Source organism: Macrosteles quadrilineatus, unplaced genomic scaffold, assembly GCF_028750875.1.
Source record: "Macrosteles quadrilineatus isolate MER2022 unplaced genomic scaffold, UCM_ALF_1.0 Scaffold_1__1_contigs__length_201487025, whole genome shotgun sequence".
Classification (NCBI taxonomy): domain Eukaryota; kingdom Metazoa; phylum Arthropoda; class Insecta; order Hemiptera; family Cicadellidae; genus Macrosteles; species Macrosteles quadrilineatus.
In genome coordinates, this window is record NW_026542594.1 from 185842441 (window position 1) to 185860968 (window position 18528).

The 18528-nt window shown below is 36.0% G+C and overlaps 2 protein-coding genes across 2 annotated transcripts in view; one reads left to right on the plus strand and one right to left on the minus strand.

Moving 5' to 3' along the window:
• LOC128991695 (paxillin) overlaps positions 1-8428 on the minus strand; it is a 109133-nt gene extending 100705 nt beyond the window's left edge. The window contains exon 1 of the mRNA XM_054414827.1: positions 8285-8428. Within this exon, the coding sequence (XP_054270802.1) occupies positions 8285-8297 (13 nt within the window). The 5' untranslated portion in view covers positions 8298-8428. The remainder of the gene's footprint in view (positions 1-8284) is intronic.
• Positions 8429-9894: 1466 nt separating this feature from the next.
• On the plus strand, positions 9895-13019 carry LOC128983329 (mitochondrial import receptor subunit TOM22 homolog). The gene is made up of 4 exons (XM_054402577.1): positions 9895-10175; positions 11564-11678; positions 12165-12292; positions 12893-13019. The coding sequence occupies exons 1-4, from the start codon at positions 10065-10067 to the stop codon at positions 12956-12958; spliced, it is 420 nt and encodes a 139-aa protein (XP_054258552.1). The 5' UTR covers positions 9895-10064; the 3' UTR covers positions 12959-13019.
• Positions 13020-18528: the final 5509 nt, after the last annotated feature.

An 18528-nucleotide genomic window follows, 5' to 3' on the forward strand; every position in this document is an offset into this window, starting at 1 on the left:
ATTAAAACAGTTTAGTTTCTTTTGATCTTTTAATTTTTATTTAAATAAGAAATAGAACATGGCGCAGTCGAATGAAGAACCCGTATCCCTAAACATTAAGCCTCCTGAAGCCTTTTCCTTCAACCCTCACGACTGGAAGACATGGAAGACTCGTTTTGAGAGGTATTATTCCCTTAGTAATTTAGCTCTACATTCTGGAAATCATCAGATTGACATGCTTATCTACTGTATGGGGGAAAAGGGAGAGGACATACTTAATTCATTCAGTTTAAATGACAATGACAAATCTAATTTCAAAGCTGTTATACAGAAGTTTGACGATCATTTCCTTCCTAAAAAGAACTTAATTTTTGAACGGGCTAGGTTTCTAAAACTTACACAAGGTTCCATGTCGATTGAGAACTTTATCACAGACCTTCACAATCATGCAAAAAACTGTGATTGGGGTCAAATTGAAGAGGAGATGATTCTGATGGTTTTGATTATTGGTATGCGGGACGAAACACTAAGTGATCGTCTTCAACTTGAACCCGAATTAAAACTAAACACAGCTATAAACACTATCCGTAGATCTGAAGAACTATCAAGACAGAAACAAACTCTTAACTTGACTGACATAGCATTAATAAATAAAAATACTCAACATTTAATTAAGACAAACATTATTCCCAATAAATCAAACAATGGTCAAAATTTTAAGCGGATTAATGACAATAAAAGCCTGCCCTATGTCGAAAAGAGATGTTTTTGGTGTGGTTCGACAGTTTTACACAAAAGATTCAACTGTCCAGCTAAACAATACAAATGTGGGTTTTGTAAAAAAGTTGGTAATTTTCCAAATGTTTGCAAATCAAACAAAGTCAGTCAAATTGAATATGATGATACTGACCTTGAAACACCCATTGAAAATGTTTGCTCTCAGTACATAGACCCTCAAACATTCATTGGCATTGTAGGAAAAAACTTGCGTGATGATCCATGGTCTGTAGTGTTAAATATGAATGACAGTGATGATGTTCTTTTCAAAATTGATACAGGAGCAGACGTAACGATTTTGCCTTCCGACATTAAACTGAATAAGAAAATCAGGCTCACTCCCACATCCAAAACATTTAGTGGCGCAAATGGTCAAGCTCTGTCAATTTTAGGAACTGCTACTGTAAAATTATCACATAATCACAAAACATGTTATGAGACTATATATGTTTCTAAGGGCACTTCCCAGCCACTTCTAGGTAAACCTGCAATAACAAGTTTGCAGTTACTTGCTCGAATCAACGAAATACAGCCATCCAGTAATGACTGGTATGACAGACACCCCAAACTGTTTGAAGGCTTAGGTTCCATTGATATCAAATACAAAGTAGAACTGAAAAATAACGCCAATCCATTTGCAATCAACATGCCTCGTCGGATTCCTCTTCCTCTTTGGGAATCTACTAAAGAAGAGCTTGAAAGAATGGTGTCAATGGGGGTGATCGCTGAGGTACACCATGCCACAGACTGGTGCTCTCCAATGGTTGTTGTGCCAAAGAAGGACTCTAACAAAGTTCGCATTTGTGTAGATCTTACTAAATTAAACAGATGCGTCAAACGAAGATACTATCCTATTCAACCCATCGACATAACACTTGCCCAAATCTCAGAAGCAAAATGCTATTCTAAATTGGATGCTAATAACGGATTCTGACGAAAAATGGCTCCTCCAACAGATATTTTAGGAGTTCAAAGGTTACTTGGTATGGTGAACTTCATTGGCAAATACATACCTAACAAAAGCCGGTTACTAAAACCCATTACTGACCTACTAAGTAGAAAAAAACGAATGGTGTTGGGGTTGTGAACAACAAAAAGCATTCGATGAATTGAAAGAATTATTGGCTTCTCCACCTCAACTTGCATTCTATGATAAAAATAAACCGACTATGATTTCTGCTGACTCTTCTACACAAGGCCTGGGTGGAGTACTTTTACAACAACAATCAGATGGGAATTGGAAGCCTATTTCTTATATTTCACACACTCTGAGCGAAACCGAACGAAACTACTCTAACATTGAACGAGAAGCTCTATCATTAACATGGAGCTGTGACAAGTTTAAAGACTACATTGTGGGCAAGCACATCACGCTAGAAACAGATCACAAACCTTTGGTAAGTATTTTGACTACTAAAGAGATCAATGATATGACTCCCCGTCTTCAAAGACTAAGACTTCGTCTGATGAGATATTCCTACAATGTGACATACACTCCTGGCAAACATTTAGCCACTGCTGATTGTCTCTCAAGAAGTCCTGTAGCAGCTAATGAGAGTTATGATTTAGATGAGGAAGTTGAACTGGCCATCCACACAGTAACAAGAAACATTGCCTATGTAACTGACATGGTTCTTGATAGAATTGCATCGGCACAGCGGGCTAGCTCAGAACTCAGGGTAATTAAATCTTACTGCTCAACTGAATGGCCTGATAAAACTAAGATTTCCGATAATCTTAAGCCATACTTCACAGTTTGGGATGAAATCTCTTTTTGTGACGGACTATTGCTTAGAGGAGAACGTCTCATAATCCCGACAACTCTTAGACAAGAAATGTTGACAAGAATACATACAGGCCATCTAGGCATAACGAAATGTCGACTTAGAGCCAACAATAGTATGTGGTGGCCAGGAATGTCACTTGACATTGAGAAATTTGTTAATGATTGTCCCAAATGTACTGAACATAGAACACAACATCATGAACCCCTTTTGCCCAGTGAGCTTCCATCTCGTCCTTGGGAAAAGGCAGCGATTGATCTCTTTAAACTTGAAGGAACATGGTTCGTAGTAATCACTGACTGTTTTTCACGTTATTTTGAAATAGCTACATTAAAGAACCTGTCAACTGCTGAAATAATCGAAAAATGCAAATCTGTATTCTGCCGTCACGGTATACCAATTGAGCTACGATCTGATTGTGGTACACAGTTTGCTACCAGATACACTGGTCTTGAAAACTCTGAATTCAAAAAGTTTGCTCAAAGCTATAACTTTAAACTTGTGACAAGCAGTCCAAGCTACCACCAAAGTAACGGTGCAGCTGAAGCTGCAGTCAAAATAGAGAAGAGTGTACTAAAGAAAAACAAAGACGACCCATAGTTAGCCCTCCTAACCTACCGCAATACACCTCTATCCACAAGTGGATACAGTCCTGCTCAGCTAATATACAACAGATCACTGCGAGATAACCTGCCTGTTTTACCTAAAAAACTTGAAATCAAACCCGATCTCTCTCAACTAAAGGAAAAAGAAGATACTTACAAAGCATCTTACAAGAGAAACTACGATAGGCGCTACGCTACAAAAGAACTTCCATCGCTGCCTGTAGGTAAAAAAGTATGGATCCAAGACCTAAAAAGAGAGGGTATTATTATCAGCTTAGGACAAGAGCCAAGGTCATACTGGGTTAAGACAGGAAACACTACGTTGAGAAGGAATCGACACCACCTTTTGCCTTACAAAGGTAATACAACCAAACCGAACAATCCTATTCCTTTATCCATCAAAGATACAACGTCAGTTCCTCTGCCATTTACTACTGTTACTCAAAACAACTCTTCCCTATCAAATACTGCTGAAAGAACAACTACAACACCATCTAGAATAACTCAAGATAAAAGTAAACCTTTTTCACGATCAACTACTCCCAATCAAGAAGCTGCAATAAAACAATCATCAAGAGGCAGAATTATAAGACCTACGAAACGTTTTCCTGACTAAACTCTGAAAAGAAACTCAAAGGGAAAGATGTTTAACCTCTATGGTTATTAATTAATATTTAACCATATGATTTTATTTACTTTTCTTTAATAATAATATTGTCTTGTATTAGTGTCTTCATTAAAACAGTTTAGTTTCTTTTGATCTTTTAATTTTTATTTAAATAAGAAATAGAACAGTTTTCCCTCCAGTTTTGTTCTTTTGTCTGAGACCAATGCGACATTTTTGTTTTCCGACAAGACGTCTTCTGAAAAAATGTTTTGTTGAAAGACGTTTTGTCTGATCAGTGTGCGGCCGGCTTAACGGGCACACTTAAAATCTGGAGAATGTCTGTCAATGGCATGTAATTATCGAAGTTATCTTCATCTGGCCAGATAATTATGTTTCCATTTTGACAAGGAAATTTTACCCCTACAATGCTGTTTGCAATTGACTTTATCTCTTCAGGAAAATACTTTTGTTTCCCATCCACATCATGAGGGAGACATCCAAGTTGTTGACAGACAGCGCTTCTAGGTCCTTAGACACTATTGTCGCTATTTCGTCATCCTGAGAGTCACTGCCACTATCTCCTCGTGTTTTAGTGTCCTTTATTGTGTCTTGTTTGAACCTTTTCTTTGTTTCTCGAATCATTTGTCATCATTTCTTTCTTTCTTCCATTTGCTATATCTTTTACTTCCTTTTACTGCATATACATATAATTGATATTGATTTAATTGATACTGTCTGTAACTTACTCCCATAACCGCAGCTGGGGGTTCAGTCTTTCTTTTTTACTTTTTTCTTCATCGATGTCGAGGAGGGATATAGCAGTAATCTTTTACATGGTGATGGCGTATTGAAGGATGTACGACAAGATTTGGATGGTGTGGAGTATACCGCTGACAGTGGCATTCCTGGAATTTAAAGAAAAAAACATTACATTTTAAATAACCATCTAAGATAAAAAAGGTATTAAGCTTAGAAAGGATATGAAGGTTGATAACCTCTATTTGCTAGTCTACAGTATTTCTAATGAATTATATCATCTACCTGCAGAGCTAGTAGTTGTTGTTTGGCTGCACGATTACTGGTCGTTCTCAGATGCCATCAGGGGGCATTCATGTAAAATTTAAGGTTTAGGCTGCACAGAAACATCACTGCCAGGCACAGAAACATGGCTCCAGTACATCCGGCGTGTGACAGACACCTGTGACAAAACACATATTAACTCTCATTAACTTGACAGGAAGGAAAAAAATAACGAATACAAAGAGATAATGTGAATGTCTAAGCAATACTCAAGGGTCGCCATATAGGTACCAACCAGGTACCATCCCGACAACTTGCCACCACAACAACCCACACAAGCTAACGCTTGTGAGACTTGCTTAGCATCCTTGGGATGGCAACCCAGGTAAAAGTTAAACCATTTATCTCACGGGAAATTGATTTTAAATTGGTTAGGCCAGTTGAGATATTTTATAAGACGTCATAACCGGGAACCAAACCCGGATCTCAAACCCACCACACAATGTTGGTCTTCTTCCTCATTACAAAGAACAGAGGGACGACCGATTGGTTATGTTTTCTTTGTATTTACCTTTAGTTTTTTCATACAACATTTTTTTTTTACACACCATGTAATCTCTCGCCTCTGCAGAAATAAAATAGGCTTAGCCATTATTTTTTTTCATCTATCACCTTTCCTATGTCCTTTTGAGTGTACCGCTGCCTTGACATTGGTCAGCTTGGAAGAGGCATCTTCCTGCAAACAACTAAATATGTGTAGCTACAAATAGCCTGCATTAAAAAAATAGGTACTAAACAATACTAATGAATGAGGATGAAATTTTTATTTGCCAGTTAATATTCCATACACATTGGCACGTCAAATTAGTCAAAACATAACATTACTGTACCTAAAATTTAGTGGGGTTAGTGTCCTTGACATATATTCTTCTATTGAGTATAATAGCTGATTACAAAGAAAGTTATTTATTTTAATCTTTAAATCCTTATTTATAAGTAATCTTATGGCTATTGGTAACTTGGCGGGGAGGATTGAGTTTAATGTGCCGCCGCCGCTATACTCCGCCAAGTAGGTACCTTGGGTATACAGCGCGCTGCAGGGGTTATGTTAGGTTGGGTTATCATAAATATGTTAGTAGGATTTTTCTCGTTTCATTATGAATCAAACAATACCAGATGAGTCATATTTTCGCCCGCCAAATACCCCAGATACAGGCGGTGACAGGTGATGCGCACGTTCCGGTCAACGACCTAACCTTGGCCTACTTGAAGGGGATTTGGCGTGTGAAAGTATGACTCATCTGGTATCGTTCGATTCATAACCAAACGAGGAAAGTCTTACTAACATATTTATGATAACCCAGCCTAACATAACCGCCACAGCACGCTGTATAAGGGTGGCCTCTGAATTATCCAAAGTACCTACCAAAATAACTTCAATGTAGGCTTATACTGAATAGGTGGCAACAAAGATATAATATATGTAGGCTAAATGGTTTAGAACAAGTTAGTGAAAAACCTAACTTCTACAGTCTCTTACCTTGTCACTTTTGATGAATTTGTAGTGTCAGTCCTGCCAAGAACGTCAAACTGCAACACTAACTGTCAACTAATCCACAGTCATCTGAATATCCCTTCCTTGTTTTAAAACAGACTGAAGATTTTTATTATAGATCACAATAAACTCCCAACAGAGTGTCAATTGGAGTTTAAATTATAGGGGACTGAATTTCTTATAGGCCTAATCTTGTTTAAAAAAAAATATATTTTTTTTTGTTTGGACAGTTTTCCTTAAAATCAGCAGTAACTCACAAAATTAGCAAATTAGTAAAATTAGTAAATTAGCAGTAACCTACATGCCTAAATAAGATCATTCATTGTTTTCATTACAATCAAAGTAGGTCTAAGTTAGATTCGTATCACTTCAGTTCTTGTTACTAGGTGTGCAATGTGCTCCGCGCCTTAATTAAGAAAGTAGTTCCGTATATTTCTGCAATTTTTTATGGTTTCCGCGTCTTAATAAAATGTTTTAAAGGTATTTTATCGTTAATTAGGATCGTAGGAATGGTTTAGGAAAGTTTAGAAGAATAGTCCAGAAAGTTCAGAAATTCCGTAGGCCCCCTAACTTAAATTGTTATACTGGTGTAGCCTACCCATAATTTAAAATCTAAAATATTTCAGTTAACTTAAATTACCTGTGTTAGTGGAGCAAGGGCAAAAACCTGTGGTACATTAGAAAACTCAATTCTGTCATTACAACTTAATCCAAATAAACGTAGCATCATCTAGGAACTAGTCCGACACACTCAATTTCTTAATGAAATTGATTTACTATAGCCATAAGGGTAAGGAACGTAGGCCTACTTAGAACCAACGTAGGACTCTTGTGAATTACCTCATGCCAGGTCGCAGGTCTTTGTTAGTGGATGAAGAAGGATATTAATCTGGCAATCATGTAGGCCTAGCTAGAAGTGCCATTCCTAGCCAGATGAGAAATATTGTAAGCCTATTATTGCAATGATAGAGAAGAAGTTGACACAGTTTATCTAGCTATGCTGGTGAACAACACAGCCTTGATAGCCTAATAAGGTAATAATGATAGGCCTAAGTGACCATGTGAGTCAAACCGGCTAGTTTCAAATCACGAATGAAGGTCGATTCACACACATCAGTCCAGTCACAGTCCAGTTACAAGTTCAGTTACAGTCCAGTCACAGTTGCATCCGCAATTTCTCTGTCAAACTGTCAGTCATTTGGTTGCAGTCACTCTTCCGTCACTTTATTTACAGTGTTGTTAAAGTAAAAAATGTTTAATTAAAACACAATATTTTATCATATTTTCATCGTTCGTCTTGTTGATTGTTACAAACATCACTTAAAATATAAATTCAATCATTTAGCCTAAATAAAAAAAGTACTATTTTCTAGCCTCAAACACGTCCGTCAGGCGTCCGGACAATCCAAAAATATCGGTGAAAAGAAATCTGAAATTGACAGACGGACGCCTGCAGAGCTACTGACGGGACTGCAACAGGTGAGTGTAGAAAATACCTAAAAAAGATAGAAAATATCGCTATAGAAAATCCATTAAGTTAAAGAATATTTTTGTTAACTGTGACGTGCCTGAAGTGACTGGACTGCAACGTGACGTAACTGATGTGTGTGAATCGACCTTCAAAGAAGCCAATCGGTTGCATTGGATAGGCTACAAATGAAAAGCCATACAATTAATTGTTCTGGTTAATGACTAGCCAACACCTAACTTATTTGGGCCGCAAATAATTTGTAGCCTACACAACTTAAAATTTCAAATTGAACACAAACCATCATCCCCATAGTTTGAATCCTCTGTAACGCAAAAGACAATGATATAGGGTAAGCTTACTTAGATATTCTTCGAGTAGGCCTAACTGAGCCTATTGCATGTCTAAAGACACTGGACCCAGTCTAACCTAAAATAGATTTTCATATTACTAAAGAGAGAGATCATAAAACATACTAGGCCTACTTACCTAAATCATCCATTAGTCAATGTTCACAATCATATACAAGCCACGATAACTAAGTAAATTTTATTTAATTAATCACCAACTTCTTTAAAAAATACGCATTCACTATAATTTACATTCTTGACAGCCAAAGAGCCAACAACATAACATTCCTAGAAATAGAAATGAAAATAAATAAAAGACAAGATTAGCATAGCATTACACTACTGTCTGCGTGCAGAAATGTCACCTCTGCGCACTAACGTTTCTTTGTTGTAGCTGTTCTTTCGTTGCGTTGTGTTACCTTTTGCTAGTAGTAATACTATTCGCAGTTTCGGTTCCAGTTACACAACGATGTAACGGAACGCAATAGTAATTAATTATTTCCCATTGTAATTTCTTATATACTTACTTACGTATTTAAAGTACTGAAAAAAAGTAAGAATAGCAATTTTTATTTTGACAGTTACAGAGCTACTCATTAAGTATGTTAATGATTCTTTAGCTGCCCTGCCTTCCACTATAATCCCTTACAAAATGAAAGTTGGGTTAGAAAGTGCTATCTACTGTTTAGTTTCGTTCAAAAGTAGCAGAAACGGTTACCCGGTAAAATGAGCGTGATCATTCAGCATTCAACCGTTACAATAAAAGTAACAGAAGCTGTTACTCAGCATTTCTGCACCTAGGCAGTTGCTGATTGACATCCTTTTTTTCAGTCCATATATTATTTAGCGACAGTCTATACAGATCTGAGTTTAGCCATGAGTGTGTCGTTGATTATATATAGTTAAGTCAGCAATCAGAAATTTTTTAAACAAAAGGGAGTGAGATAAATCCATGGTTTAAGTAGACATCTCATCTTTGTTAAAATCTTCAAACTGTGCTGATATGTGTTCCTTTATTTGGGGGTGTGTCAAGGTGCCACCAAAACAACCCGCCCTACCGACAAAAAGAAGAAGTATGAGGGGGCGGAATGACGAGGTGGCTCCTTTTTAGGGTGGCACCTTGATATGAGCGTGTATGACAACCCACCATCTCGGAAAAATGTGTGGTAGCGGATTGTCGTGATGGCACAGACGAGTAAGGAGTGGGTAGGAGTGGTGGCGGGTTATCGGGGTTGCACCTTTTCACCTACTTAGGCTACTTGTGGGGGGGGTGGGTTGATGGCACCGAAAATTAAGTGAACACGACAACCCATCCCCTCGTAAAAACATGGTAAGGGTTGTTGGGGTGGCACCTTGTCACCTACGTGTGAGGTGACGGTTTGGAAGTATTGTATGGAGCTTCACGACAACCCAACACCTCTAATAAAAACTGTTGATGTGTTGTCGTAGTTGCGCCTAGACAGGAGTGTGAAAAAACTAGCTAAAAGCTGTGTTTCCGTCACAGAGTATCCCTTCCGACAACCGACCGTAAGATAGAAGAAAAATTAAGGAGGTCGGCTATTTGAAAAACAAAATTTATGTATATGAATGAATGCGGACATTTTTGTTTGCACTAATGGCAGGATATATACATGGTTTATACATACATAATCAGTACCATATTCCCCGCATGCTATTTCTAGATGGTAAAGGAAATCAATGACGCCTAGCTTAGATTGATTTTTCTATTTTAATAAAAGAAAAGAAGACAACAATGGTCGTCGGCTAGCTAGCTGAAGGAAGGCTGATATCATATTATTGTACCATTACCATTACATTCAACTTATACGTCTTTTGTTGTGATATGTTACGTTGTATTTGAACTTTGCTGTGCCTTCTCAGTCAAATTTGTTTGAGAAAATTAAATTTACAAAAACCTTATGGATAGCGAAATCTTCGACAGTGGTATGGCGTCTTTAGACGACAGTAGTAAGGATGCCACACCAGAAAAGCCTAAAGCCATCGTTGGAGACGATGATGCCTACGACGAGGTAAGAACGAGGCTTTAGAAGTTTAGGACTTAGCTTACCTATTTTTTACATAACTCTAGAGGTTAGTATGTTCAATTGAAAAACTCTCAGACTCCAAGAGAAGTCTGATCAAACTGTGTCTGCCTAGGCCTACACTTTGACTTTGCACCTTAACTTTTGAGCACCATTGATTAGCATACAAGTTTCTATATTTGGACATGAACTTGATACAGTACAACCCCGCTAATCCGTCACCTAAGGTACTAGGGCTGCGGTCGGAACAGTGAAAATGTCAGATTATCCGAGGAACAGCATGTGCAGGATTTTTCTCTGACGCCAGGACGATGATGCAGTTTTCCATGACTGCAGAATTTCTCTAGGATTTTGCCACAATCGCGGAAGGTGATACTGTTAGTTTTTCAGTTACCGCGGAGAATATTCAGGATTTTGCTACGATTGTGGGAGACAATGATAATGTTTCTGTTTTCGCAGAAGATTTTCATGATTTTACCGCAATCACGTAGACGATGGTAATAGCCTATCCTCAAGACAGAAGATTTTCAATAGCCTATTCTACACGATCTTGGAAAATGATGTCCACATTCATGGGAAATGGTCATGATGTTACCTCACTTAGGCAACGGTAACTTATATTCCGGATTAAGCGAGGAGTCGGACTAGCCAAGGTCAGATTAGTGGGGTTCTACTGTATCAATACTTAGGCATTGAGAAACCCTAATACAAAAATGTCTCAAATTCCCTAAAGGTCTATCGGCCAAACCACCTTTACTGATACCCCCAATTAAGTTACCTTTTTTTATTGGCTTGGAGGTCAAAAGTATAGCCGAAGTATCAGACACATATTGAATCCTGTAATTTCTCACCAAGCTTTCAACACTTTATAGGCCTAATAAGATCTCTTAACATATTTCCACAATCAAATGAACTTGTGTAAATCTTCTGCAACGTGTCAGTAGGCTACTGTAACCTAAAAGCCGTTTTTTATACCATTGGATCCTGGGAAAAGTGACAACATTTTAATGGTGCTTCTTTACCGGTATCATACTTAGGTAGCTACTTGGATACCATCAGGACATATGGTTCTATTAGCGGGACATTCTGGCTGAAAGCTATGCTGCAAGCTATGTGCTCGAAGCTGTTTGTTGTCTTCTTAATTCAAGCTTAATTTATACATTAGGACTAGGTATGGTTTTGCGTGAAGGAATAGGTTAGTTGCATATTATAAGACTGTAGTTGCAGTTACAATAAGTAGGCCTACCGTAGTTTTCAGGGTAGTCGACCATCACACTAATGTCAAGTAACAAATTAGGTAACTTATGTTAACTCAGCATCTGAATAATTTAACTCATGGGTTACGCCTGCATTATTAAATTTATTTTTATTCTCAGGATATTGAAGATGAAACATGGGCAGAGAGATTAGAGGGCCTGACTGAAATGCTTCCTGATTCAGTTCGCAACTTTTCTTCAAAGGTAGCTAGCATGACAACCGCATCAATCAAAGGTAAAAATATAGGCCATTACAAAAATATGGTTGAGGTTTAAGATATTGCAATATATGACAAGATGAAATGAATTTAGTAGGGCTAATTCATCTTTTTGTATACAATGACATAAATTAAATTGCTTTATTTGGAAGAAATTAGGCCTACAGCCCAAACTTAGTTTGACTCGATTCTCTTACTTGATGTTCAACACCCAAGCTGTTAGGCTTGGCTTTGGTGTCCGTACACTACTTCATTAGCGTTGACACTATCAATGCTTGTTCCGCCCAAAACTCTAAATGTCACAAAAAATATGTTAAAATAACCATGAATTAAATACCTATACCAGGAATCTCATTTTCAAGCTTGAGTGGGGACCCTGTGAGTTGACTTGGAGTCAATAGGATATTGTATGTAGGTACCTAAAGATATTAAATAATTTCATATGAGTAATATTTTTGTCCTGCAACCATGATAATATCTTGTTTGGGTTTCTTTTTTTTCAGGATTATACAACTTCTCCAGGAGTGGTTTATGGATAGTCGCTAGTTCATCTCTCTTACTGTTTGGACCTTTGGTTTTTGAAGTGGAGCGAGCTCAACTGGAGGAATCTCAGCGTAGCCAACAAAAACAGGTTGGGCTTTAATTGTATTGACATTTTATAACTTTGGCAACAATTGAAAAACTGTTATTAGATGTTACCTACAAGATTCTTAACTTGAAAAGTTTTGTGTGGGAATCCAGTCTTTAGATTTGGAAAATCAAGACCAAAATGTTTGAAAGCCAAACAGGTTCGCTTAACGCTGGGCCGCACCGGGGCTACGCCTGCGATTGGTGGGCCACAGCGAACCAGTTAAATGATTAATTTTCTTTGTAAGACTATCTCCATAATGCTACTGTTGATAACTTCATCTGCATTTCATCGATTTATAGAACACGATAGGCGAGTAATTTGTTGACACAATGCATTAGCAATGTATTAACTTGCATACCATTTTTCCTGGAAATATTCATCCGAACACCCGTAGTACCTACTAGAGCATCAACATTACTTCCAGTTGACAGTACACAATAGCCTACATTTACTAAATCTGCCACACAAAAAACAATCAGTCTAACAAACATGTTATGAAGAAGAACCTGGTGGATTAGCTTGACTTCAGAACCTATTGCTTTAGCCAATACTTTTGTGTTGTTTATTTTTGTCTAAAGTAACCTTGTGTATTTTTTTCAGTTCTTACTTGGACCTAACACCATGTCGGGCAACCTGGGTCCAAACATGGCCATGACTTCACGATAATTCCCCCACCGCTCTCTAGTCCAAGATAATACCAAATTCTCGTTTAAAGAAAATTATCGTAGTAGGCAACAAGATAAGCATGTGGTTCCGTGTAATTAGTGTGGTGTATTTAGACGAATGACTACAATGACTGTAATGCATTTCCTATTGTGCTGTAAATATTCTTGTTTTGTTTTGTACAATGCTTCAATTCTGAAATAACGAGTAGTAAAGTGCAAGAAATGTTATAGAAAAATATCAAATGTAAATAAATCGTTCATGACCTGTTATTAACTACAGTTATTTCATTCCTTGTGATTTTAACATGATACTTTATATAGTTTATTCATGCCAATAAACTGAGTGGTCGGTTTCTACTTTATCACTATTTATTAGACAGGTACACATAGATATATATTTTTTAACACAAAAAAATAACAGATAATGAGATTTAATCTGTAATTAAGTTCTTATCCATCCAACAAAAGAGCCACAGTATACTTTGTAACTATTTTCTAGTACCACCGGTACTGTAGTTGTGGACATTGCAAGAACTAAAGATACTTGCACCTGAATTATGGAGGTTCTGGCAGTAAATTTAATTTGTTACGAGAGAATGATACAGTAATCACTTCTCTCATCCAAGTAAAATTAAAACAATGTTAACTTAAGAAAACTAATTATCAAACAATTGATCGTAATAGGCTTCATAACATAACCTACTTTTCTGAGTATCAATAGTCAAAGGTTAATGTTATAGTGTTCTGGGATGGAATACGTTAAAGTGGGAAAATATGGTTATTTTGGGAAGTGTAAAGAATGAAACCCTACCATATAAACATTCAAAATTATATTGGATTATGCAAGTGTGTTAACTTACAAACAAAATAATTAATTTTTCTTGAAGTTAAACACAAAGATTCAACTAAAGTCATTTGTCCCTTGTGCTTTAACTGTTGGCCAAACTGAATAAGGTATACTGTAACACTGTCTGGACTAGGGCACTACTGTATCACCATACCAACCTTACAAACCATAAGCATGTTTGAAGAAGTCACACCTTACAAACAACTATCAGACTTAATATAGAGCACATTGCCTGTGTAAAAAAAGTGTCAGCAAAATTACCATTGCAAAATCTTTGAAATTCATTGCAACAACATACCAAGTTCAGGTAAGTTTTGAGAAAAATGAATTTCAAAATTTAAACAAATAAAATTTTGTTAAATAATTAGGTATGTGTAATAAAATACCCCCGCCGCAGCAAACATGCAGACTTAGCGAATTTCCATTTGCCTGATTGGATTTAAACTAAAATGTCCCCTTAAAAATATCACATTTATTCCCTACTTATTTAAACAGAATTAGTTTAATGAGTACTTAGGTTTGCTGCAACAGGGAGGGTAAAAAAGTTTTTTTATGTAGAATATTAAAAGGTAGCCTACTGTGGTTTAGTAAGAAATTAATGTATTTTTCAACTTTTATCAAAATATGTTCATAAACAAGCAAACTACAACAGTTGACTTATTCACCATAAGAATAACATGGGAATTTTAAAATTACAATTTTTTTGAATTTTCTCCGTAACAATTAGGCGCATAATAATGCTTCAATATAGTAAATTATTTGTTTTTTAAGCTCTACAAAATGGTTTAAAAATAAATTGTGAAATTTTGTGTTTTTAGGGTCAAAAATGGGAAAAACCTATTTTTACCCCCTAAAACCCCCGTTCCCATAGTCCGATCATGCTGGTTCGCGAATTCATTCCAGTTTATCCCGCCTTACACCTTCAAACAAAATGTTATCAAAATTGGACAAAAATTACTCAAGTTATCGTGCGGATGGACATATATATATATATATATCTCTCTATATAAAAATTTGAAAGAATGGTGTTTTTGGCCTCTGGGGACATCAAAATGAAAAAGTAAATCGGTCCCCGGCTTAGGTCTTACCATGAGACCTACGGTAATAGCTACTTCCCTATAGGGAAATTCGCTAAAAGTATGCACATAGTATGCTGTCTTCAAACCTTATCAAATCGCCTAAAGGCTAGGCTTTGTTTGGACGTTCTAAAGAGAAAACGGGTATTTGGTGTCGGTGCACAAGAACATATATTATCAGAAACTCCCTGGTCTGCTGAACCCTCCATTTGCCATGTATGTTACCCATCGAAGTCAATGGATGTTATTTAGTAAATAATTTAGTAATCTCCCTACCAATTGATGTAGTTTTCGAATTTACATTTTTTGAACATAAGTGAGTAGAGGAGGAAAAATCACACTGACTACGGACCTTTTGGATATGATGACAAGCATGTTCAGATCCAAACAAAAAACTGACTATGCATACGTTGGGGAGGTAATTATTTCACTAAGGTAAATGCACCAGTGGCTGACAGTGCTCCAGTAGCTGACAGTTTGAGTTTCTTTACATTATAATGTGGTCTCTTAAAAATATTTACACATGATTGCATTGTTAGAAGAACATATGTTTATTCTTGATTTGTTTACAAAAAAATCAGTTAAATTTAGCCCATACTTGCGGAATGGTGGTGGTTTGAAAGCGACCCTGTCCGTACACATCACATTTAGTCGATTCCCTTAATGAAATTGTTAAGAAAGTTAGTTTGGTTTTTTGTCATTTCGCTAAATTTCTTAAATAGTATTAATGATTAGGCTCATTATTTTGATCAATTATACCTTTGTTGACAATTTCATGAAAAAATTGGGGCGTTAGGGGTTTTGGATTTAAAATTATATCAATGTCAGGCATTGGTACACAAAATCCATACAAGTTCCAATAGCTGACAGGGGATATTTGCTACTTGCACAATATTAAATTGGTTTTACCCATCGAAATTTGCATGCTATTTATAGTTTATGTGATCACAAATTTTTATAAAATGATTTTAATTTTTTAATTAGTAAGCCAAATTATCTAAAAAAAATTTATATATGTTTTTAATATAAATAAAAAATATATATTTTTTTAATGTAAATATTTTTTATTTTAAAATATGTAAAATAAATTTTCTTAATAACGTTTTACATGATTTTATAATTTAATTATTAGGTTAGATTTTATTCGTCTTATAAATTATAAAACCCTTAGGTTTAGCAGCTAGTACATGTATAGTTCCAGTGTCAGCTACTGGGACAACTGACTGTCAGCTACTGGTACAAGCACTTTTTTCACTGTCAGCCACTGGAACATGTACAAAGGTTGAATTAAGTTTAAAAATGTTATAAAATATATTTAAAAAACCCTTTTTGTATGACAAATTTGAAAACTACACTAAATTTAGAATCACATAAAATCCGTAATATCTCTTTAGTTCCTATTTATTCAAAACCACGGATTATTAAGTGCGTATAGTTTCTTATACTGTCAGCTACTGGTGCGTTTACCTTATTCGATAATAATAATCATTGGAAAAAATCTACTCATGCGGCTTAGAAGATGGTAGATTATTAAACAAATTTGAAAATGTTTTGGATTTCTTGTATTTAAAACGTTATTTCAACAAGGCGTAAAAAAAGTTGTTAGCCTGTTATGTGTCCCTAAATTTGCTACCCTTTTTATAGCCTATATATGTATTATTTATAACTAAAGATTAAATAAAGGCTAGCAGATAAAAGATATATCAAATTCTTAACAAAATCAAAATAATATAACAGTTATTGACAAATTTAATAGCATAATACAAAAGAAACAAAAAAATAGAAACATATTACAGGGTGAGTGTTTCAATTATTTACACAGGTCAGTTGTCGAGCTGTGGCTTAAATGTCCTCAACAGTTGGATTCCTTGTCAGAATCTCTGTCATCCGGAAGGTTGATGATGATCTGATGATAATAATTATTCCATACTATTTCTTTAGTAAAATCACTGTCTTTATCCTGTTACATAGTTTTCCACAGTTGATCCAATCTTTCTTGGATACATTTTCAAGAGCATTTTTACGTCTGGGATTTAAAGGGGTTGTTCCTTTCTGCTACCTCTCATTTCACAGTAAAAATGTATTCAATCAGCTTGTTGTTGGCAGGATAGCCAGTCTCCATAAAGAGGTAGCAGAACAACTGAGGAATTTCACCATGCTCATGCTTTCTGTATAGATTTTTGTGACACCTCACAATTACCGGGTGGTTCTCAGATGGTGTGGCTGGGGTCATGAGGGTTGCCCTTGCATTTCAACCACTCTAAGATATCAGCTGTTCTCATCTTCGTTGTAGGGATCTCTTCTTTCAGCTTAGAATGGTAACTTACGTGATCCATATCTATGACGCATCCAAAGTTTCGCAACTGTCTAGACCATTCTCTAAAGAGTTCACTGTTCATCTCCTAGTGGTGTCTCCTGACTCATTTGGGAGAAAAACAAGTTTGGCTCCTTCATCTGGCTAGATCTTTCATGACAAATAATCAATCTTCGCCCTTTACCGATTGGAACGCAAAGTCCCCCTGTAAAATAATTAGTGAATAAATTCTTTATTTAGGCCTGCCAAAGTTAGACAAGCTATAATTAAAATTTGACAAATTCACAAAGTGCAAGTAAAATCATAAAAGCACCATATTATTTATAATGTATTATCCATTATTTACCATTTATTATTTATTTTACATAACAGGCTAACTATTACAATTTGTATTCTATGTCAATCAAATCAAATGTATAACATAATGTATTTTGTTGTAAAAAACTAAAGTGTCATATGTTTACTGGTGATGTATCACAAATTATGTTAACTGTGATGAATAAAACACTTCATTTCATTACAAATGTCCAATAAGATTGCCCCGAGCCTATGCATGATTTAGGGTCACCTCGCCATATGAGTGAATTGCTGTAAAGAAATTAAGAATAAAGATCTATGATACCAATGAAAATTACTGTAGAAAACTTGTTCTGTATTTGCTGGAAAAGGAGTTTCAAATAGAATGTATCGTTAACACGAAGAACATTTTCTGATAATAAAAAATCACACAAACATAAAGTACCTTTGCTAGAATTTGTCTTTCCATATATATTTTTTCAAACTTTTTGCTAACCAAAGTTTCATTGAGGTGTATAATAGGCCTTTGCGTTGGTTTATTCCTCACTTGATAGATTCTGCGGATAGACTTTCATAAGCAGGACTCCATAAAACCGAATGAAATAATCAAACCGAATTTTCGATGTATCGATATTATCCAATATATCGATTATTTCATTCGGATGGTTAGGTTAACCTAAAAAACCAAACTTTTTATATCGAATAAAATAATTGATATATCGAAAATTCAATATTTTCATTCACTATTTTGGAGTCCTACTTATGAATGTCTACCCAATTTTGGGAATAAACTCTACTCTTGATGTGACAATGTTGTCTGTTTCCATCAAGAAACAGCGTCAGTCATTGGATTTGCGACGCTACTTTCTGCACTGGAAAAAAAATTAAAAGTAAGTGCAGTCGCAACCTTTTGCCGGGGATAGCTCAGCCTACAATGGCTGGGTTAAGTTCCAGGGTCTGCGATAAGGTCAGGGAAACCACTAGGCCAAAAGCCGGGTCTAACCGGTATAGGACTGGCTCATACACGGGCACTGTGA

Bases quoted from the DNA above. Each gene is read 5' to 3' on its own strand.
- LOC128983329 (XM_054402577.1), top strand. From the start codon at position 10,065: ATGGATAGCGAAATCTTCGACAGTGGTATGGCGTCTTTAGACGACAGT. The intron at 11,679-12,164 runs GTAAAAATATAG...CTTTTTTTTCAG, and splicing joins GACAACCGCATCAATCAAAG to GATTATACAACTTCTCCAGG. The intron at 12,293-12,892 runs GTTGGGCTTTAA...TATTTTTTTCAG, and splicing joins AGCGTAGCCAACAAAAACAG to TTCTTACTTGGACCTAACAC.